The sequence below is a fragment of the Desmodus rotundus genome, chromosome 1, assembly GCF_022682495.2.
Source record: "Desmodus rotundus isolate HL8 chromosome 1, HLdesRot8A.1, whole genome shotgun sequence".
Taxonomy (NCBI): Eukaryota; Metazoa; Chordata; class Mammalia; order Chiroptera; family Phyllostomidae; genus Desmodus; species Desmodus rotundus.
The window spans coordinates 162641589-162666180 of NC_071387.1; the positions used below are offsets into that span (position 1 = coordinate 162641589).

Here is a 24592-nt window from a genome sequence, read left to right on the forward strand (position 1 = left end):
CCATAAGGCACATCACATCCTTCTCACCCCAGAAATAGATAGCACTTCAGCACTATGCTTGGGGGTCATTTTAAACAGTGAAAGCACCAACAATAAGCACAGAAATGCAAAACTCGTGACACCAACTACATTGCATTAAAAAGGGCACTTGGTTATAATGTGAGAACTGGAACAAAAAGGCTGAGTGTTGCCTTCATCCGCCACAGACGGAAACATGCACTTCATATGACACACATTTTTCCACTACAAAAGACTAAGAAAGCACCTCATGTATTGCTTTTGGAGTTACAAATACATTTTACTGGGCAGGCACATTCATAAATGCAGAATGTTCGAATAATGAGGATTGGCTGTAATTGTTTTAAAGAAGCTTATGATTGAATACTTAGAATTTGAAAGAATGTTTCTCTTGCCTTCAGAATGTGGGGTATTTTTGGTTAAGTGGCGACATCTTACAGTTTTCATGTTCTGCTGTTCGGTGGAATAAAATTGGCTGCTTTCAGTCTGCCATTCTCTTTCTTCCCCCCAGGGAACAACCCATCTTCAGCACTCGTGCCCACGTCTTCCAGATTGACCCAAACACAAAGAAGAACTGGGTACCCACCAGCAAGCATGCAGTGACTGTGTCTTATTTTTATGACAGCACAAGAAACGTGTATAGGATAATCAGTTTAGATGGCTCAAAGGTAAGTTACATTTACTTTAATTAATCTTGCTATTTTGCTTTATAAAGTATAGCATTCCAGCTTTAGAGGAACTTTATCTTCATTAAAATATTTCCTTTTGAGTTTTTAAAACTTAACTTTAAAAAAAATAAAGTTGATCATTTTTGAGCAATATTTTTTTGTTTGCCAAATTACTTAGATTAACTACCTATTTATATTGTTACATGTCAAAACATTCTACAAATTTGAGGTCAGTTTATTTAATAAATATTCACTGCTTTTATCTGTTATATGTCAAGCATTATGCCAGGTGCTAGGAGTCTGTGTGAGCAGAGGACAGTTTCCACTCTAGGAGCGTGCAGTCAAGTGAGAACTAGCAGTCTTTACGTAGAAACTTATGCAGACTAGTGTGCAGTTCGAGATCCTAAATCCTATGAAGTCCGTCACTCCCAGTGCTAAAGCTTACGCTCCGCATCCCTTATTCTGAAGAGAAGTGTATGGACAGGACCTACATTTTTATTTTAGGAGAGGCAGATAGTCTAATGTTTAAGAGCGGGGGCCACCTGGATTCACAGCTCTGCCATCTACGAAGTTTTTGACTTTGGGCAAGTTACTGTACCTGTCTGAGCTTCATTGTTCTCATTTCAGTCCTGTAGTTGTAAGGCTTAAATGAGCATATCTGTAAAAACACTTAGATCAGTGCTTGATAAATAGTATACCCTTCAAAAGAGGGGGAAAGTCCACTTTTTCATCAGTGAATTTTGAACAGCACAAGCAGATAAAAGAATACCAAACATCAGATTCTGGATATAAAGTGTGTAGAAAAATGAAGGCTCTGTTCTTTTTCTTTAAGCTTTTACGAAGCCATAAGGCCTTTCTATCCCCAGAAATTTTAGCAGTTCAATGTAGGAATTGAGAGCACAGACTGTACAGTCAGCCTGTCTGGTTTGAATTTTTGCTCTTCTACTTAGTAGCCATGTGACCTGGAGGAAGATATTTAATGTCTTAGTTTTCTCATCTGTGAAATAGGAACTAATAAATTACCTCCATCATTATATCATGGGATTGCTGTGAAGATTAAATAAATTAATTTAGGCAAAGAACTTCCAGGGTGTATAGTAATCACTATACAAATACTTAACTGTTATTGTTATCATTATTAATATTTTTAGGCTATTAATTATGTATGACAGCAGTTTGGCAGAATAAAAGAAAATTTAATTTAGTGCTTAACTTTCATTCTTTTCCGTGTGCTCATTTCTTATCTCCTTAACTAGATTATAGGACCCAAGGGCCTGTTTGTACTTGGTCTGGTACATTAGTGACTAATATGTATTTATTCGAATAATTAATCCTATTTTAATTTTTATTTGCAGGATTTAAAGGACTTGGGAAATGGTAATAGTTAATTTCTAAGAAGGTTTTTTAATGAGGAATAATTTTTTGTACTTTGTAACTAGTGAAATTAACAGTTATTAGTTATTATTAATTCGGACTCTATAGAGTGGTTAATTTATTTCTTTTCTCTGATTCAAGCCTTCAGTTCTCTATAACATGTGTTTCTCTCTTGGCCCAAACCACAGATAAAATGTCATTTTATTAGACAGGCGAGTTAAATGATATACAAAGTAAAGTTCAAGGGAAGTAGTCCCATGTGATTAGATAATCCTCTGTTCTTCCTTCTGAAGCGGTGTGAACTATTGCTTCTGGCATTTCCCTTTTTGAATATACTTTGCAGCTTGTAATTATTAGGCTCTTAAGTAACTCTTGTGAAAAAAATTTTGTTTCTTTTAATAAATCTATCCTCTATAGAAGTTATATTTTTCTATCACATTTTCCATTTTCTAGTTACTTTTCTAAGCTGATGCTGTTAACTACTGCAGTTTCCTGAAGGAATTGTTTTCTTACTAAGCAGTAGTGGTTTATTTGATGAGGCTAAACAGGTGTTTTTCCTCTTAACCACTCTCTCTTCTATTTCTACCCTACATGATGAGTTGGAAGGCCTTAGGTGCCCCTGACTAGAAAATGTCCATTTGTTCTCACTTAGTACCTTTACGGTGCATATACAGTTTGCTTAAAGTTTTTCTCGTCATCCTGTAGGACTTCACCTTGGCTAAGGGCCAGGAGCAGGGCACTACATGATCTGTAAGGACACAGCATTTATACCTCTTTTTCCTGGAAAGGACAAGAACTTTGGGATAGAGACACATGTTTATTTTATAGAACTAAAATTTTTCTTTTAAGTGGACTCATTGTAGCATTCCATTCAAGGAAGTCTAATAAATAATTTTTTAGGAAAAGATTCAGAGTGGGAATTAAAATGAAACTCTTAAACTTAAAAGCAGAAAGAAGTTCATTTGAAATAGTTAAAACTGAAGGTCAGTGACCTACTGGTCATAGTTCGTTTTCTTAGATGTCTGTAAAACCTATTGCTACCTCATTTTTTGAGTTACTAGGATCCCATGTTAAATGCCCTTCTCTTCTTGAAAACACTTAGATCCTAGCTCCAATGTGCCTTCCTCAGGGAATACTGAAGGACCATCTGATCTAAAATAGTGCCTGGTAGTCCTTGTCTTCTAGTGCTTCAGCCTCGATCACACCCTGGTGTTACCGTCTTTATAAGCAGTTACCATTCTCTGCAGTTGCTTGTTCATTAACTGACTCTTCTTGCTCTAGAATGTGATGCACAATTACATTGCCTCATTATATCTCAAGTTTATAGAATTGGGCTTGGCATTAAATAGGCACTCAATAAAGTAGTTGAATAACCAAATGATTCCTTATTATCTGTTAATAACAGCGTCCCCCTGTACCCACAGGGGGTACTTCCACGACCATGAGTGGTTGCCTGCAACCACAGGTAGTACTGACTTTTTTCCTATGCAAACGTAGGAAAAAAGACAGTGATTGTCAATATCATGAATTCATACCACTTTATGAGAAAAGAAATAAAGTGTATATATATGGGGTTTTGTATTTCTTTTGAGTAGAGGAAAAAGTATTAAATGATTGAAAGTCTTTTCTATATAATAATATATTTCAGGTAACTCAGCTTTGGAAAATAGTACAAATAGAAAATTTGTTTTATTGATGTATTCATCATTGAGAGATTTTTTGGAGGGTGGGACCTTACTTTTAAAGAAACAACTATTAAAACTTCCTTGCTTTTAGTGACTATTATCCAAAATTAATATATGTTAAAAAAACAAAAACAATTAATAGATATTTATCCTAAATATTCAAAGGAAAGAAACTGATTACAAGCTCTTTAAAATTTCTTACATCATAAGCAAACTTATTTCGACTGTTAAGTATTGAAATTTAAGCATTATGTTTATATTTCTAGTAGTTACCTTATTTCCACACTGTGACTTACAATAATATAAACTATTTTTATAACTATATATTAACATTGTAGCTCATTAAGAATCCTACGTTTTTATGTAATTAAATAGTCCTGTGTTTAAATGTCTGTTTGCTAATTTGGGGAAGGTTACTCAACTTGTTTTATTTTTCAGGCAATAATTAATAGCACTATCACCCCAAATATGACATTTACTAAAACATCTCAGAAGTTTGGCCAGTGGGCCGATAGCCGGGCAAACACTGTTTATGGACTGGGATTCTCCTCTGAGCATCATCTTTCAAAAGTAAGTTAATTCATAAGTTCTGAGTGGAAATCTTTATCTTCTGGTCAGATGCCTTAAATACATAGTAGCAAACAGAGAGTATAAAATACAGGAGAAATTTGTTTAATATTCTCAGAACTGTAGTGACTTTAGAGCAAGAAGGGATCATTGGATTCTACTGTCAATCGGAAAATTCATTGCACAGATTAAAAATAGTCACCATTGATTGAGAAGGATTTGCACGGTTAGCTGTGTGTATGATACGAAAGAAAAGGTGGGAATTATCACTTCAGAATGGGCCTTGCTCAGGACTTTATACCCTTAGTTGGAGATGATCTGCAAGATGGGTAGACACCAAGCTCTTCTGATTTGTGAAAACTCGAGCTGATAGTGATACAGGTTTCAGCTTTTTGACATGACAGTAGACTCACATAAATTACTATGTTTAGGGAAAATTGTGCGTTGTCTGGGTGAGAATTACTCTGAGCTCTCTGATACAATTCAGAGACTCAGTAGAGATTATGAGGAGTTCTTGGAACCTACTGACCAATTGAATTACTATGGTCAGAAAAGCCAATAAAATACAGAGCATCACCAGATTAAATATTAATAGTAAAACAATTGTCATGCCTGTAAGCAACAGCCATGCAGTGTTCGTACCAGCAGCACCTTGAGTTCTGTGAATGTCACGTGGAAAGAGTATGTAAGGAGAAAAGGGAACAATCTCGGGATACTAAGATGGTGAAGGAGATGAGTATTACTCATTTTTCCTCTTTAAACTTTGTGCTCACCAGACCCAAAGATTTATACTTAAAACCCCTGTGAAGCATTCAGTTAACAGGATAATCCTACATTTGAAACACTTTATATGTGTTTTGGTATACAAAGGATCTGATGGATTGAGACTTTAAATTGTTCGAGTCATTCAGATTCTTAAAAATGAGTTCTTCTTAAAAGTCTTACACTTCTGTGAATATAATTAACTGAGGTTATTATTAGATAGTTCAGTGGATGTCACATGGAAAGAGTTTGTAAAATAAATATGAAATAATCTACTTTGTTTCCTTTTGTTTTAGTTGTAAACATTCCTTCACACTGTTGTTTTCAAATGTTTTTGGCTTTTTCATATAAATTGTAGTTTAAAGTCAATTTTAGTGACTTTTAACTTTTGCCTTGGTAATTGTAAGTCATTCTGTGTAGGATAATTAAAACAAAGAAGGGTTATCTGCTTTGGTTTCTCGTACGCCATCTAGTTCTCTAACTACATTTAACGAACTGCGGTGAAAGTATGAGTTTACCTTCGGAGTGTTTCGGCATGACAGTGTCCACACGTGGTTGGGCGTTGTCCCTCCTCCATGGACAGTTCCCTTAGGAAATTATACGTTTGTCCTAATACTTTTGCCGTCACTCAGAACTTTTTTAGAACTTTTCTTTTTGTAATCATCTATTAATCATCAACTGTAGCAAAAAAATTAAAACTATAATTATATTCCATTTTCCAAATTACTTGACAACAGGGTAGCTAAATTGTGGATTAACATCTTAAATAAACTTACATTAAATGATTTTTCAGTCTAAGTAATTTTGACTGTAAATTAAGCTTTTCATTGTGTCTTTCAGGTTTCTGGGAAAGTAGCTAATATAATAAAGGAATCGTTTATTAAATTCTGTCAGTTATACTGTCTCACTTGATCTTTTTTTGTCAAAATGGCTTTTATATTTCAAGAATTTTATTTTTCTTTCTTAAATTAGCATACGCTTTTGACCAGCCTCTTGACAGTGAATCCTCGTGTTTTGCATGTGGGTTGACTCTCAGGAAGCAGCCTGTTGGCTCTCAGAGCCACGCCTAGCTCACCTATTCATTATGTTCGGCTCCAGGAGTTTACAGTTAGTCTCTTCAGGATGTTTTGGTCCAAAGATGAGAAAATCATGAATTATTTTCCAAGCTCTCTTGAAGACCAATATTGATGCTTTATAGGCTGTAGAGGACCCAAAGGAGTTTATAATGTTTTACATAAATGATGCAAACATGTAAATTTTTTGGCTTGTTTCATCATCAAAATGCATAAATGAATGCAAAGCATTGTAAGGGGGCGGAGAAGGCTCTGAAGGCCATTCTAGACAAAGACAACTCAAAAGTAAGGGAGAGTAGCAACATTAGAAGAAATGTGTGGTCTCCTGAGGTTGACATGCGAGGAAAATTACATCTGTGATTGTAGTGCTTGCTGAGTTATATTTTGTTATCATGGAAACCTAAGCCCTCAAAAATTAACACTAGCATAGGTCTTTATGAAGTTGAGAAGGGGTTTACACATTAACTACTTTGGAATGCTAAATTAGTTTAAGAAGAACTTTCTGTAATACAGATTATATGAAGAGAAGTTAAGTATGGTTTTGTCTTTATTTTGTTTCCACTAATGTGCTAAGACCTTTTAAGACTTGTATGCAGATTTCTTTCTGTAAGGAGATACTCTGTTTAATTAGAGCAGTATAGTGATACGGATTCAGTTCCCAGATCTACAAGTTGTAGGTGGGGGTGACAAAGTTTGAGGCAAGAAGGAAAAGCTATAGTGACAACGTTAACTTTGACCCTCCTCCATCTCCCAAAGGCAGGTCAGAGTGTCACGAGCCTTTCCTACCACAGCCTTCCTTCCCAGATGGAAATGACAGTTGGCTTATGGGGTTTGAGGAGGGAACTGTCATTTCATGTTTATTGCCAACTCTAATAGGCGTTTTGTTTTTTTAATAGTTATCAATCTCAAAGACCTTTGCGGAGATGTAATATTGCTTCTGCTGCTGTATATTAGCTGTCAGGAATCTTTAGAAATGAAGTTTAATTAATGCCAGTTAGTGATTATAGTAAATTGCTGTTTGTATTGTTGAAAATAAAATATCTTACATAATACAAGAGTTTATATTATAGTAAAAGTTAAAAACATGCTCCAGATACTGAGATGCTGAGGAGCTGATACTTAAGAGGTTAAATTTTCTTTGTGATAAACACAGTGTGCCCATCTTTACTGATACCACTTCTAACCTGTACTCCCCCTACCTTGGTCTTAGGAAAGCACATCTGAACAACCAAGGAGGGACATAGTAAGCTAGTGGACACCAGATTCTAACTTAGTTATATTGTGATGGTTTTGAATGAGATTTGTCACAGTACTTTACAGTGTACAAATGTTTTGGTATTCGGTTTCCTTTTCTGTCATTTTCATATTTCACTTGTAATGGATCTAAGGGGTAGGTTGCTCGTATAAGAGTCAGTTGTTGAGAAAATAAAAGAAAACTAAGGTAAAAGTGAGCATTGCAACTTATTTTTGTTTGGTTAATGTATATAGTTTTTATACATTCAGTTTGCAGAAAAGTTTCAGGAATTTAAAGAAGCTGCTCGGCTGGCAAAGGAGAAATCACAAGAAAAGATGGAACTTACCAGTACACCTTCACAGGTGGGTATTTAATTGCTGTTCTCATTTATGAGCCTTGTTCATTTTAGATGGCATTCTTTGTGCCAGAGTTAAGCAAATAGTGGCAAAATTAAGGTAATTGTCAATGCGGACATAGAAATATACTGTTGAGTTAATCTGTATCAGTGGAGAAAAATTTTTTGTCCTATATGCCAATGTCTACTAGAATCTGGGTCAAAAGGAGGGATTACCTTAGCAGTTAAAACTCAGATTTTTTTTTAATGTGCATACAACTTAAAAGCAATTGTACGTACAGAGCATAGATTGGCCTATTGTGTTGTATTCTGTGTTCTGTGATGGTCACTGAGGTACAGCTACTAGAGGAGACACAGGAGAGGCTCAGGAAAACAAAAGCTTACTATACTCACAGGTCCCACATACGGGAGGCCCACAGGGAAGGCTCAGGGTGGTCAGGAGGCAGAAAGCCGGGACACGGGAAAGCTGAGGGTAGAGCCTGTACTGGGGTTTCCACGGGAATGGCAGGGCAGGGTACCAGTTTAGGACTTGCTAGTTTGAGTAATTTCTGTGGGATGGTGCCTAGTGCCTGGCACCAAGCTCTGGGATGACTGAGGCAGGGGAGTGTTGCCTCCTGGGGTGCATGGGCCAAATAGAGGATGTGTAGCTCTGGATTCATGAGTTTTACATCAAAGGCAAGCTCCTACTTTAGCCCCTTGCTATCTCTAAGAATTGGCTAGACAGAAAGGTTTTTTAAGCTGTCAAAACATCATACTATGAAGAGAGTATATAAAAATTTAACAGTACAGTTTGTTCTACTTGATTTTAAAGTGTACTTAAGTCTGATAGTTAGGACATCTTATTTAATTCCCAGCATTAAGACCAAAAGGTTATAGGATTTATACAAGTGTCACTTTTTTTCTTGGTAAACGAGTTAATAATACCTTAGTTGTTCATCATAATCTTTTTCCAATTGGAAATTAATTACATCTCTAAGTGAAGTTCATTAAATAGTTGTATTTCAGTACTTTTGCAAAGATGTTATTGTACATAGTATGATTCATAAAGAGTGCCAGTTATTTCTGCTTTTTAATATCCAGCTTTTCTAAAGTTAACTTTTAATTGTCTTCTTAAGAGTAGAGTTCAGGTTTGTCCTCAGTTTTTCTCTATAGTAATTGTTTTCGAAGTTTATTCAGGTTATGAAGATCAAATGTAACAAATGTTTCTCTGGAATGTCAGAAGTAGCAGATTTACATACAACTTCCTTGAGGAATTAAATAGGAATTGCCTTGGAATTTAGTGACTAGTCAAGTGATTGCAGCACTTTAGAAAACTTCTCTCTTCACTTTGCTCCCCACCCTGGCACAAAACTCTGTTTGGCAAACCCTACAGTTATAAAGAGTTTTGGGGTTTTGTTTTATTTTTTTTTAAGAAAAGGAGAGCTTTGTTAATTATGCTTAAAGTACAGATTTCCTCACAGACTAAGGGTATAGTCTGGATTGAAACTTCATTATACCTCCTCTGTACTTACAGTGACCTGGAATAACATGAATGATCATTTTGAAATTTCCCTTGAATCTGTATTGTATTCCCTAAGTGCTCTAATGGTACGGTAACATTTTAACCATAGAATCCCATTTAAAATTTCGTACCAACACATGTTGGGAACTTCACTCCCAGTTCATCAGATGAATGGTTGTGGTGCTGTAGGAGATGCTGCAGCACACTCAGTAAACGAATACTCAAAGGACTCCAGTAACATTGTAACGGATTACGCTTTGCCATTGTACTTCGTTTCTGTTTCTCTAACCATGACTTGTTTTTGTTTAATTGGCCGTGAACTATTACAGGTTGCTAAGATACCTGCTCCACTTTGGCAGAAGGAATGTCTTTCAGCCTTTATTTCCATCGAAGGGATATATCCAAGATGTTTTTATTTGGATAATGCTGTGAAGTGTAAGGGATAAAGAAATACCCTAAGTTCATCAGTCTTTGAGAACCAAAATATACTGACTTTAATTTATCTTTTCAAAACATTTGAAGTCTGATTGTTAATTTAATGCACAGAAGCTAGAGAAATAGTGGGGGGAGGGGCATTTCATTTCTCTTTTCTCCCCGTTTTATGCCAGTCCATTGTAGATGTCATTAGTATTTGTTTTAGTTTGAAATGTTTGATGGCTGGCCACTCTGCTCCTATTCAGCCAGACAACAGAGCTTGGTTCTCACTGCTTTAACCCAGTCTGCTAACTTAATGCTCTGCCTGGAGAATAGAATATTACTTAGAAATTCAGCAGCAGGATCAGGAGGTTAAATGGCATAATTGATAACAATATACACTTAGTTGGACATAGCTTTTGTTTTTATTTGAGGAGGGATAACGAACAGGTAAGAGTATAGGTTTTCGAGTCTGACAAGCTTAGACATAAATCCTTTTTCTGTCACTGTGATCTTGTGAAAACTGCTTGTGCACCTGTAACATGAGTATTACATTGCTGGCCTTATAGGATGGTTGGGAGGAATAAGTAAGATAATGACAATGTCATTATGACAAATGGCATTATGATGGTGTCATATGATAATGGCAGTAGAGTCTGGCTTTGACTCCGAGATCTACCCATACTACCTTTCTGACTTAAGTTACTATTTTTTAAAAATCTGTAAAATGTAAGAATTAAATGAGGATTACAAAGTGCTTAGCAGATAGTAAATGCTTGATAAATGTTAGCAGCTGGTGTAGGGAAAAAGCAGTCAGTCAGACTCCCTTGCCCAGATGTCCAGGCGGCTGTGGCTTGGCGGTGTGCACGTGGCCTTGAGCAGGGCCCTGTGTGTAGCATGAGGCTGTTAGATGACCTGAAGGTCAGTGTTGGCACCCTGCCAGCTTTGTGTGCACTTAGTATGTAAGGGAGTCGGGACTTCCCCTGGGGGGACACCAGTGCAGCCTGTGGCTAATGGCCTGTGTGGATTGCCCCACCCCAGAATAAAGGCTTATCAGACATCCTGGGGGCTCTGCGAGTTTTCTTCTGTCCGCCCGAATGCCGTACAAACCCGTCTGGCCTCGAACAGTCATTTAGAAAAACACACATTCCTTAATTGAATAAAGCCTGGGGATCCCCTGGAAGACTTGTTAAAACACGAACTGCTGATTCCCACCCCCAGCACTTCTGATTCGGTAAGGCTGACACGGGGCCCAAGAGTCTGCATTTCTGACAAGTTTCCTGGTGGTGCTGATGCTGTTGACTTGAGAAGCAGTGCTGTAGACCAACCGTTCACCTCTCCAAAGGTCTGTGAGGAAAGGAGTCTGGCGTTTACAACAAAGGCTTCCACTTCCCCACTCCTAGCCTCTTGAGTAAGGCTGTACACGTGACGTAGATGTGTGATTATGTCAGGTCGTCTTAATGCTGCATCTTTAGGAGTAACTTGAATCACATATTGATTGTTAGTTTCTTTCATGTCCCGCTTTAAATCATAGACGTGAATTGAGAACATTTTCTCTGCTGAAGATCTTGTGTCCCTCATGTATCCTCATGAAAACCTTTTAAACAATTTTATGTAAAATCAAGACTTTGATTGGCTTTACTCCTGAAATTTTGTATTCAGTTCACAGTAAAAATACTGCATTTTAGTTTACTTGTTAGGCAGTTCTTTTAGAGTATGCAATGAAGATCAGAGGGTTAGGGTACATTTTTCTTCATTAGAGTTTAGGAAAAAAATTAGCTGTCAGTTGTCTAAGACTTTTAAATTGAGTTGAGGGTTTACTCCATCAGTTGTCTGCAGCCAAACAGAAGTTATGGGGGTTTTCCCATTAAAATTGTCACGTTGAATAGCATTTAATATATTGCAGTAGCTGTCTTGATTTATATTTTAATAATCTAGTATTTTCCTCAAGCTTTTTAAGATTTCACTTTATAGAAAAAGTGAAATATGTGTGCGTGTGTATGTAAAGAAGGAGCAAAGGTTCTTTAGATTTATTGCAAACACCAAATTTTTACATGTTTATTTTAATGATAAATTGTTTTGTCCAAATGAGGCACTAGTTTATTCTAACTGATTACTAGGGTCCCTGTGACAGCTGTTTGACCCTGTGGAAGTCAGCCAACCTGTCTGGGCTGCAGTTCCTGAACCCACAAGGTTGGAGGTTTGAACTGTACGATCTCTTAGGACAATGCAAGTTCAGTAACTCTCAAGTGTTTCTGATTTTCTTTAACAAGGGTATCACTTGACATAAATGATTTTTTTGAAAGGTGCTCTATATTAGCCAAGTGTTACTACCCTGAACTGTATTATTTATGTATCTATCCCACAAATGTACCATTAGAATTGGGGGATGTCTATAAATTAACATGATACTTTCTTAGTATCATGTAACAAATGCGATTTTACTGAATCGGATACTGCAATAACAACTTTTACAACCTCAGGAAAGCGTCACTAGAATTCACCGGCTGTTGTTGCTTGCTGTCCAAAGTAAGGACAGTGGACTTAAGTGTCTCTAATCCTGTTACTTACCTTAGTATACTGTTTATTCATTTCTCTATTGAGTTTACCTACTAGGCATTGGCAGTGAGAGTGGAGAGGAGGGAATAGACATAGCAGTGGGGAAATTCACAGAACGTGGAGAAAATGTAGGAATTGAGGGAGTGGTGAGGGTGAGAGGGGGTGTGTTAAAGTAGGAGTCAGATGTTTTTAAACTTCTTAGTTTGCAGCATGAACTTCAGAAGAGGATATCTACTTCAGATGTTGAATTTGTATGCTAATGGACACCCAGGTAGATATGTCCTGTGGGTAGTTAGAAATTTGGAATTGGAGCTAAGTCTCAAGAGTCATCAATAAGAGAAGGGGAGGAGGTAGGAGAAGGTATGGGGGGTATAAATGGTGATGGAAGGAGACCTGACTTGCAATAGTGAACACACAATACTATATACAGATGATGCATTATAGAATTGTATCCCTGAATCCCATATAATTTTATTAACCAATGTCACCCCAATACATTCAATTAAAAAAAGAGTCATCAGTAGATACATAGAAGTTCAGTCTGTAGGTGAAAATGGTATCATCCAGAAAGAGAATAGAATAGAAAGAGAAGAGAGAAGAGGGTCAAAATTATCACTTAAAGATTGTCACTTAAGAAATTTGAGGGAGGTACAGGGAAAGACACTGAGTAGAAGGAAATGAACCAGCAGAGAATGTTAGCACAGATTTCAAGAGGAGAGCATTTTAAGTTGGAGGCAAAGGTTTGGCAGTGTCAGAGGCAGACTTCCAACAGGATGGGACTTAAGAGGACTTTCAACCAAATAAACTGGACCTCACTGTAATTATAGGTGGACTTGGTGAAGGAAGGGCATTGTGAAGTAGTTTCTAAAATGAAAGGAAGTGACCTCAGGCTATTCTTGATACCAAAAGGTTTGGTAGTGAGAATGTAAGTTAACAATTTTTTTTCTGTATGAGGAGAAAAAGTGTTAGCATGGTAATCTCAGGAGGATGTGAGCCTAAGAATTTTTTTCTAGACTGTATGTGTGAGAGTGACTTGAATATGTTTTTAAATGTAAGGAAGGACCAGGAAGGAGAAAGAAGGATAGAAGGAAAGGATCGCTGATGGAGCATTGTGCAGAAGGTGCTGCTGTTGGGGTAGGAGAGAGGATGGGAACAATCAGCCACCGTATCTGAAACAGGAGGGGAAGGTGCAGACAGGAGGGAGACTGAGGAAGTCTGTGCCAGTTTATTTCTATTTTCTCTGTGAAAGAAGAACTAGATAATTCGCTGAGAAGAAGGACAACTGCAAAGAGGAAAGACTTGAACAGAGTTTTGGAACATCTATTAGATAGGAAAAAGAGAAGAGTCCCCAGTGGGAATAGGTAAATTAAAGATTACTCAGCATTTCAGGAGCATAATTAAAGTCAGTGCTCAAAATTATCTTCGTGGCACTAATCAGCATGTTTAAGAGTATTTTTTCTCTCATAGCTCTTGGTAGCTTGGGCACATAAGAATAGGGAACGATGGTTCATTCTGTATGAAACTAGAAATGGACAAGGTAGGGGTTGCAGAAGGTAAAGAAAGCCCGCAAAGGGATGATGCTAGTGAGAGTATAATTCAGGTGACTGGCCTTCTGGTGGATGGAGGGAAATAAAGCCAGGCTGAGCCTGACAGAGCATGATATTTGCACGGGCCAGAGATGGTAAGTCCTGAGGAGGTTGAAGGGCAGGTGGAAGGGGAGAGGTTGTGTCAGAGGACAGGAGGGTGCACCACACAAGCCCTTATTTCTGTTGGAATCAGACCAGTAGTTGATGAGTTAATCTAAAGAATCCGTTAATGTGAAGAATTATTTTGAAAAGATTCTTTTAAATGTATAAATTAAAATTCAGTATTATGTTTATTCATCCATATTTTGATTTACAGTTGAAGCCTTTTCTTTGAATATGAATTTGTTGAATGAAATTCCAAGTTGTCTTTCTTACATAAATTATACCGATAATTGTCTGCAATTTACTGTGTATTTTTTCCTCATAGTAGAGCTAACTCTGGCACTTGCAAAGAATTCTGAATGTGATGTTAATAGATTTTTCTGGCATTTTTATGATATTATATGGTAGTATATTTTATACGGTATATAATAATGTATTATATATACCTAATTTGGTTGTCTGTTTTATTTTTTTATTTGGTTTTAATTAATATAACCATTCTAATTGTGTAGTCAAATTTCATTAGTTTACACAATATTTAATTCAGCTATATAATTATATAAATACAAATGACTTGGGAAGAATTTAACTCCCCTAGTGGTACAAAACCTGCAGAGTCCTAATGCATGTGGACCGCAGTGTGGTGATTGCTGTGGGGAGAGGGGTGTAAGGGGACTAAGTGGTAATGGGAAAAAATACAATAAAGATTAAACAAAAAATAAAAATAAAAACTGGAATTACTGAAAAAAAAATGTAGAGTCCCGAGCCTCAGTCACTTTTACATAAGGAACGCAGAGCGTGAGTTAGTCCAGAGTCAGATTACAAGAATGTCCATGTTTACCAGAAATGGGATTTCAGAGACAGTGGCTGTAGATAGTGACTGGTGTAGGGAATGGCTTACGTCAGTAGACACTTGACCTTGGCCTCATCTTCCTTTCTGTATCCTTTTGCTCTTCTTCTGTGTCTCTTTCCTAGCATTTCTTTCCATTTCCATAGCCATGAGAACACAAAACCCAGTTTTTCCTATCAGAGGCTTTCTGTCCAGAAAAGAGTGGTGTTCTCATCTTCACTTAAATATAAAAGATTATAAAATAGAGTGATTCTTGCAAGAATGTTTACTTAAGTCCAAAAGGATGAAGCTAGCAGGAATTTTAATTTCAGGCTTTATTGAAATTAAATGGAAAGTGTTGGTGGTATTTGGCCTACTGGAGACGGTCAGTGCTGCCACATCCCTCCGGCCTCACCCCACCCTCCTGCTATTGCACATACGAGGGAGGACCCCCAAAACCAGAATTATCTTCTGGAGGGAGGGCCCCTTGTAGTACAGGCTTCCCCTGCTAGGTGAGAGTTCTAGGAGCCCATCTGTTTCATTGTTCCAGCTGGTGGTGGTGTTGAGAGGCTGCATTTGGTTTCAATTAATTGTTTTGAAGACGTTTTCAGTGCTTTTGCCCATTTCATGATCATTGATTTACAAGTGCACCTGCCCGCACTGCACTGAGTGTTCAGCAGTTTTTGACCAAAAAAAGGCATGACCTCCATGCCCCTATCTTGTTCCGAGTGACTTTTTCTTTGTTTCCCTGGATGAAAAAAGTCCTAAAAGGGAAACATTTTGCTGATGGACAAGGTGAAACACACAACAGCAGAAGCACTAAAAGGCCTCAAAATCAAGTTCAAAAACTGTTTTGAGCAGTGGAAAAACGTCTCTATAGGTATTGCATTAAATGGAGAGTACTTTGAAGGTGACTGAAGTTTAAACATGTAAGAATAAGTACGCAATTTTTAATAAATAAATTCTGGGTTTTGGGGGGGTATCCCATCATACACCTTAGAGTAGGTTGATGATACTACCCTGAAGACCAGGCCTGGAGTGAGAGCCAAGGTCATGTCTTTTTCATGTAATTCAGAATATTTCTAAGGTTTTTTTGTTTGTTTGTTTGATGGGTGGGAGGCTTTCTTGCTACTTCACAAATGGGTAGGAAGAGATAATTCTTAAGATGCAGCACTTCCTGAATCTTACATCTGTGCTCAGGCTCCTTTTTAACAATATGATCACATCCTTTAGTTTTGGCTTCCCTGATACTCTCTCAAATATTAATACAAAAATTCACTTGACTGCAATTGTTCTTTTTCAAATTGTTTCTTTTGGTATGGGATGTAGGGGAAGTTTCCCTGAAACAAAGTGAGATGTGAGTGGTTTTATTTCTTAAAATAAGGTTGTAAAGATGATAGAAGGTCATTAAATTTCAGTTTTTAGTTATGTTTTGTATTTTAGTTTTTTCTTATCAACTTTGGTATACATTTGCACAGGTACATACACATATCAATGGAGATACTATTTCATAATGTTTTTCCTTAAAAATTTACTATAAAAATGGCTAACTGTATTAATTTAGGAATCTCTTTTTAAAAAATATATTTTATTGATTACGCTATTACAGTTGTTCCAGTTTTCCCCCTTTGCCCTCTCCACCCAGTACCCCCATTTCCTGTAGCAGTACCCCCCTTAGTTCACGTCCATTGGTCATGCATATGGGTTCTTTGGCTTTTCCATTTCCTGTACAACTCTTAACACCCCCTTGTCTATTTTGTACCTGCCAATTATACTTAATCCCTGCACCTTTTTCCCCATTCTCCCCTTTCCCCCTTCCATCTGATAATCCTCCAAATGATCTCCATATCTATGATTCTGTTCTGGTTATTATTCTGGTTGTTTGCTTAGTTTGTTTTTTTAGATTCAGTTGTTGATAGTTATGAATTTGTTGCCATTATAATATTCATAATTTTGATCTTCTTTTTCTTAAATAAGTGTCTTTTAACATTTCATGTAATAATGAAATGTTAAAAGCTTGGTGATGAACTCTTTAGCTTTATCTTGTCTGGGAAGCACTTTATCCGCCTTTCCATTCTAAATAATAGCCTTGCTGGATAGAGTAATTTTGGTTTTAGGTCCTTGTTTTTTATCACTTTGAATACTTCTTGCCAGTCCCTTCTTGCCTGCAAAATTTCTTTTGAGAAATCAGTTGATTGTCTTATATGAACTTCTTTGTAGGTAACTCTCTGCTTTTCTTTTGCTCCTTTTAAGATTTTCTCTTAATCTTTAACCTTTGGCATTGTAGTTATAATGTGTCTTGTTGTGGTCCTTTTTGGGTCCAACTTATCTGGGACTCTGTGCTTCCTGGACTTGTATGTCTATTTCCTTTGGCAAATTAGGGAAGTTTTCTTTCATTAGTTTTTCAAATATGTTTTCAATTTCTTGCTCCTCCTCTTCTCCTTCTGGCACCCCTATGATTCGGATCTTGGCACATTTGGAGATGTCCCATAGATTCCTAAGCCTATCTTCAGTTTTTTTGAATTCTTGTTTCTTCTTTTTGTTCTGGTTAAATGTTTATCTCTTCCTTATGTTCCAAATCGTTGGTCTGAATCCCAGCTTCCTTCCCTTCTCTGTTGGTTTCCTGTGGATTATTCTTTATTTCACTTAGTGTAACCTTCATTTCTTCCTTTTTTTTTTTTTCCGCCAAATTCAAGGAGTTCTCTGAGCATCCTGATAATTAGTGTTATGAAGTCTGCCTCTGATAGGTTGGCTCTCTCCATTTTGCTTAGTTTTCTCCTTGGGGTTTTGTTCTGTTCTGTCATTTGGGCCATATTTCTTTGTCTCCTCAATTTAGCAGCCTCTCTGTGTTTGCTTCTGTGTATTAGGTAGAGCTGCTTTGAATCCCTGTCTTAGTAGTGTGTCCTATTGTAGAAAAGGCACCTGTAAATTGTGTGGGGCAGAGCCTTATTAATTGGCAGGGTGGGGCAACCCACTTCACCGCTTTGTGGCTCTGTGTGGGATGAGGGCTTGGAGAGGGGACAAGGCCACTGCCTGGCTTCTGGAAGTTTGCCCGGCACTTGCCCTGTGTGACTAGCACCCTTCGAGCTGTTGCCCTGGTGCTGAATCCCAGAGAGGGTGGACTTGTGTACATTTTAAGTCTGTGACACTACACTTTAAGTGGAGTGTCCTGAAAATCCAGCAGTTTCTTTCACCACCCCAACCCCCACTGGTTTTTATGGCCAGAAGTTAGAGAGTTTATCTTCCGGATGCTAGAACACTGGGCTGTGTGTCTGGCCTGTGGCTGAGATCTCTTGCTCCCAAGGTATCCCTCCCAATTTTTACCTGCCACCCGTGAATGTGGGACCACTCCTTCTGCTGCCATTGCTGCTGTGTCTCCGTGCCACACCATACATCCAAGCCTCTCCTCCTGTATCCATGTCTCTGCCCCTCCTACCTGTCTGGATGAATGTGGCTTCTCTAAATCCTTGGTCATCAAACTTCCATGCAGTTTGGTTTTCTAACTCTGGGTGTGTGTTTTGAGATCTAGTTCTAACCTTCTGTGGTTGCACCAGGAGGCAAAGCGTGTTTACCTATGCCTCCATCTTAACCAGAAGTCAGGAATCTCTAAAGAAAAATTATCCTTCTGCCCTAGCTGGTGTGGCTCAGTGGATTGAGAACTGCAAACCAAAGGGTTGCTGGTTCGATTCCCAGTCAGGGCACATGCCTGGGTTGCAGGCCAGGTCCCCAGCAGAGGGTGCACGAGAGGCAACCACACATTGATGTTTCTCTTCCTCTCTTTCTCCCTCCCTTCCCCTCTGTCTGAAAACAGATAAGTAAGATCTTTTAAAAAAAAGAAGAAGAAGAAAAGGAAAATTATCTTTCTTTTTCCAAAGTTTGTTATCTAATTAGTATACTTCCAAATTTTTATTTTAATATTTGATTTAAAAATATAAATGTTGGTTTTATATAAGGTGTAGGCTTTTTTTTTTTTAAGGAATAACAAAGTTGATTTTGACAGAATTGTAAGTTATGTTATAAAGAACTAAATGTTTGGAATATGTTAAATAAAACAAGTTCAGCAGGTGCTATTTTTAGCATAGATACCAATTTCTGGATTGTTTTACCAAATACTTTCGGCTACCTGTGGGGTGGTTGGAGGACGAGAGCATTCCATCTTTTTATGCCCTATTTATGTACTTTTGGGACATTTTCTTGTTCTCATGAACAAATACTAATTTTTTTAAAATATGTTTTTAAAAGCCATGCTTTGGCCTTTTGTTTTCATTTTAATAATCTAAGATGATTAAATATGCCTTTTGTTAAATATAGTTAATATTCAAGTTTTCCGGGAAAAAAGCTTGCTGTGCTAAGATACTGAAATTGTTGCGACTGCTATCCCTTTTTTCTTCACTCCTTCCTCCCTCCAGCTTGCCTCTGACAAGTCTCTCTGCTTCCGTGGTATGAGCGTTTCTAGCCTCCGCAAAGCCATGCCTCAGAACCCTCCCAGTTTTCCTCCTGAAGGTCGTCAGAACCAGAAATCAAACTGCTGCTTCTCCTCCTCCCTCTCTTTTAGACTCTCTTTTATTTTACTTTTTCAATTTATTGGGGAGAGAGACAGACGGACAGAAACGTGACTCTGTTTCACCTATTTGTGTATTCAGTGGTTGAATCTTATGTGCCCTGACCAGGGATTGAACCGCAATTGTGGTGCTTTGGGACAACACTCGAACCAACTGAGCTACCTGGCCAGGGCTTTCTCCTCTCGTAATCCTAGTCTACTTTTGTTCCTCTCACTCTTATCGATCATTTCTCAAAAATCTCTAAGTGAATCCCTAATTGCTAATGGTGCTTATGTCCTTTCAAGTTAACAAGGTAATTTGTTTATTATCATTTCCACTGATTCAGGTCTTGGCCAACATACTGCTTAGCTGACCTTGATTATTTTAGTTTGATTTTGCCTTTTTTAGAGAAAAATAGTTTTGATTTATTGAAACTAAAGATGACACATAGTTTCTTACTGGCTGCTTCAACTTTCTGCTAATTGATATGGTCCAAAATTGACCTAGAAAGAGTCACTTTGGATATTGTTCTCATTATTCACTTAGTAGAATTTGCCTTTGTTGTAAAACAACTTAGGTTGTCACTTTATAACTAAACTTTATCCGTGTATTGATGTGGAAACAGAGGATTTAGGGGACAGATTTCACGAGTGACATTAAAGGTTGAAATAGCGGTTCCACTAATAATTGAAAAATAGGTAAGTGATAATGTGGAATCAGCGTCGTCTTTTCATCTTTGACAGCTTATATAATGTATAGCATCACGGTGTTACTCAAATGTGAAATAAAATACACACGTCAGTATAAAACCAGAAGCCCCCCCAAGAAAGTCGGTCTCACCACAGGGATGTTGTCCGTATTTGTTCCTGACACTTCTTCACATGCAGTATTTTTATGTAAAGTATATAAATTATCATAACCTAGGTATCTCCTCATAGTCTCATGTGTTTTTTCTAATTGTAAGCATTTTCCTGTATTGTACATATTCTCCTTTTTTTTAATTTGAGGAAATCTCGTATTCTTCTAAGTTGGCAGACCGTGACCATACCTAACCAGTTCCCTACTGATATTTTCATTTTCTTCCCTAACAGTAGCCTAATATTTCAAGTGTAAAGCTGTACTGCCCAGAGACCACAAGGGGTCTGCCAAGCTGTGCCTTAGTATCTGGTGCTAGGACCTCAGCTGGGTGACAGGTTTAGCAAATGACCCCTCATTCCAATTTTTAATATCCAATTTGGATAATCTGATAATGGCAGATGCAAGAATAAGTGTCGGCTTGAGCTTGGTTTTAAATTCCATTATTTTCCAGAGGGATAAATCAAATGTATCTTGAACCCAAATCTTAATTAAAAGTAGAACAAAGAGGAAATTTTGTGACAAAATATAAGTCCATTTTGAGTAGCAGGCAACAAAAGCTGAAATACACTAAAATCTTTATGTATATGTTATAGAGATATTTGTGATTGCACTTCTAAATACTTCTAGGAATTGAAAAGTAGGGCAGATAAAAAAATTGAAACTTGTTGAAAGATTGCCCTCTCCCCTTTTCCTTCCTACCCTCCCAAATAAAATCACAGCTTGCATTTTTCTGCCATCTTCTTTCCTTCTCAAGTAATTTTTTTAGTATCTTTTATTCTAACCAATTAGTTGCTTATGTAAACCCAAAAGTGTTTCAGTTCTTTGAAACTCCATTTCTAAATTGTGTTATGTTTCAGAGTTTGCTTTGCTTTAAAAAATTATTTCTCCTTCAAATTTCATTTTTTAAGTCATTGATTCTAATTTCAGTTGAAAGATGGTTCATAAGTAAGCGTATATCAGAGTCAGTTTTAACTTTAAGATGATCTTGTGTATTTTAATAAAATATAACACTTTATCCCCTCCCCCCTCCCTTTGTTTTCAAGGAATCAGCAGGCGGGGATCTTCAGTCTCCTTTAACACCAGAAAGTATCAATGGGACAGACGATGAAAGAACACCCGATGTGACACAGAACTCAGAGTCAAGGGCTGAACCAACTCAGAATGCATTGCCATTTTCACATAGGTACAAATTCAATTCAACCATCATGATTAAGTAAAATACGTAAATATGGAGAGTTATTTGCGCTTCGGATAAATCTTGCAAAGTTAACAACCTTAAGTGAAAATTCCAGGTCAGACTTTTTAAACTTTTTCTGTTAACATCATTTAATAATTTATAGTTGCCTGGATGGACTAGAATGAACATTTCCTTTATCTACATAGAAAAAGGGCTATTGAGCTAATCACAGTACAAATCATTTTACAGTGAAACACTATACCTGTTATTATAAATCTCTTCTTATTTTTTAATAACATTCACTGAAAGGCCCTCTCTGTTAACCTGGTTTCCATTTTCCTGTATATTCTTGAGGGTTATAATTTTTAAAAAATAATTTCCTGCTCTGATAAGCTTTTCCATAGTCTTAGAGGTGACCTCACCGTATGCTTTCACAAAAGGAAGCAAGTTATTGGGGTAACTTCTAGAATGAATATGTTAATGTTAATATCAGAATTATTTTTGCATACCAACTAACAGAAAATAAATCTCCACATGGTAATGAATTTTAAGAGAATTTGATACTTTAAACAGATACAATTTATCCTTTATTCCATAGTTGTCGGACTTCCATTCAGCTTGATTTCTGACGGTTCTGAGTGATGGTTGTTCTGTAGTTCAGTTGTAATTCTGATGTGGTTGTGCGAGGAGGGGAGCCGTGTTTACCTATGTCACCATTTTGACCAGAAGTCTACAATTTATCCTAAATGTGTTCCAAACCAGTTACATTAATTTCGGGCCCGACTGTGGTATTTTTAGGATGTAAGGAGGTCTGTGTAACTACAGTGTTGTGAATGTAAACAAATACATATCAGTCATTGTCTTAAAGTTAATTTTTATGCTTCTTTGGAAACTTTTGACTAGGTAGTATTAGTTGAAATTAAGAAAACAATTTTCAAAAAAAAAAACTGTCACTGCTATATGTAGACTGTTAACTAGCCCTTAAAAGGATTACTAGATTTCTCTGTGTGATAATAATAATAAAAATCACAATAGTTTTTAAAAAGTTTTTATTGTTATTCTGTTACAGTTGTCCAAATTTTCCCCCCTTTGCCCTCCTCTGCCCAGCCCACCCCTGCTCCCTCAGTCAGTCCCCACACTGTTGTCCATGTCTGTGGGTCATTCATACTTGCATTTCTCTAATGGCTAGTGACGTTGAGCATTTTTTCATATGTCCACTGACCATTGGTATGTCCTCCTTGGAAAAATGTCTATTGAGGTTCTTTGCCCATTTTTTAATTGGGTGGTTTGTCTCCCTGGTGTTGAGTCACATGAGTTCTTTATATATTTTGGAGATTAAACCCTTGACTGATGTATCATTGCCAGATATGTTGTCCCATACAGTGGGTACCTTTTCATTTGCTGACGGTTTCTTTAGCTGTGCAGAAACTTTTTAACAATAATTTTCAAAAAGAAAAGAAAAAGGAAATTTTTCTTTGTTGTGCATATCTTTTTGGAACCAGTTTTTAAGTTTTGTTATAATTTTGTTAGCTAGTGTCATCCCAAGAAATTCAATAAAAAGGAAAAATAAATTTAGTTATATAAATACAAGGATAAATGATAAATTTTAAAAACATCATTTCTTTAGCATATTCAGAATTGTGATGTGAGCTCCTCCAAACTCTTTTTCATGAGAAACTTAATTTTGGTAGAATGTTGACTATTAGGGGCATAGGATTAAACATATTGGAGACTGATATTGAGGGACCTCGTGGTCAGGCTCAGGAAGAAGAAATGAGGTTTGGGTCTGTTTTGTTAGGAATAAATAAGTAGAAACTCTTTAATAGTGAGGCTATTCTAATTTATTTCTAAAAACACTGATCTGCGTAAACAGTGCACATACCTTGGAATTGTCATGGAGATCCTGCCTTAACTATTGCAGTAGGAGCATATTCTCTTTTCTATAGCTGTAAAAATGAACACATGAAAACTTCTGGTACCTCTGATCTAAAGACTATATGATTTGTGAAGCATATAGGTTTTTAAAATATGCAATTACAATTAAAGAGCAATGTGATTAATATGAAATTTTTAAAATATTTATGTTGAGGGAGGAAAATGTCCTTTCTATTACATTATATTTAGCATATCCATTTAATAAGTAGACAATTACACTGAGCATAATTCTAAACTTGATTTCTTTGGCTAACAGTTGAGTCATGTGCATTGAATACTGTGGCATTTAGAAATAGAACTTTTGTATTTAACATTTGTAAATGCTATTTTAGTTTACTTCGTGCACCAAAAGTGTTCTGAATGTTTCTTGTTTTGCTAATCCTTGGTATTTGGAGTTTCCAACTGGGATTGGTCATCTGTTGATTTTCTCCGTTCCTAGGAGTCTAATAGGAGTTATTTACTTTGATTTGAAGATAGAGCTTCTTTGACTACTGGATCCGTAGATTAGCCATCGAGGTATTTGAGTTCTGAAAATAAAACTTAACAGATCAATTTATTAAGCTTTTAATTATGTTAAAGGCATTACATAATCTTACAGTTTTCTTATTATTGTAAAAATATTCTAGCTGTAGGATTTTAGACTTATTCTCTGACCTCGTTTTGATTTCTACTTGAGACAAAAGATGATGTATTTTGTAGTCAATGTTAGAATACCAAAATATCAATTAGAAGAAACCTCAGAGATGGTATAATCTAGGATTTTCCAAACTGTGGTAATTTGATATTAGTTTAGGTTATATATGGAATTCTGAATACAATGAAACCAAATAGGAAACTTCAGAGCAAAACTCACATTAAGAGTAGAAACTTTGTTTCAGTAATGTACATATTTATATGTGTGCTGGATTAACTGTTCCTATCCTAGGAGACCTGTGTAGAGATAAGATCACTGTTTCATGAATTAGAATGGATATTAAAATAACTCGTTAAATCTGAAACTCTCAAGTGTTTAAACTTGATACACTATTCTTTTTGTGGTAAATGAGTCAATTAAAATCTCTTTTAAGGCCTATTTAGACCTTTTGTCTTTCTTCCTTAGTACATTAAAATTTTTTTCTTTTATTTTTCAGTTACAGATGGCATTTAATATTATCTTAGTTTCAGGTGTACAGCATACTGGTTAGACATTTATACACCTTAGGAAGCGGTCACCCATAAGTCTAGCACCCACCTGACACCACGTGTAGTTGTTACAGTGTTGTTGACTATATTCCCTGTTTAGTACTTATTTTAACGGAAAAGAATGAATAGCAAAAAAGACATTTTGCCAACATTTTTCCTGTTCTGGTTGATG

General features: G+C 36.7%; 1 protein-coding gene across 5 annotated transcripts in view; it reads left to right on the forward strand.

Annotated features, from left to right (window-relative positions):
• Positions 1–24592, forward strand: part of HOMER1 (homer scaffold protein 1) — a 110996-nt gene that overhangs the window by 41329 nt on the left and 45075 nt on the right. For all 5 annotated transcript variants that reach the window (XM_045197841.2, XM_024563650.4, XM_053912250.2 and 2 more), the window contains exons 2-5: positions 530–686; positions 4184–4315; positions 7651–7743; positions 21170–21309. In XM_045197841.2, the coding sequence (XP_045053776.1) occupies positions 530–686; positions 4184–4315; positions 7651–7743; positions 21170–21309 (522 nt within the window). The remainder of the gene's footprint in view (positions 1–529; positions 687–4183; positions 4316–7650; positions 7744–21169; positions 21310–24592) is intronic.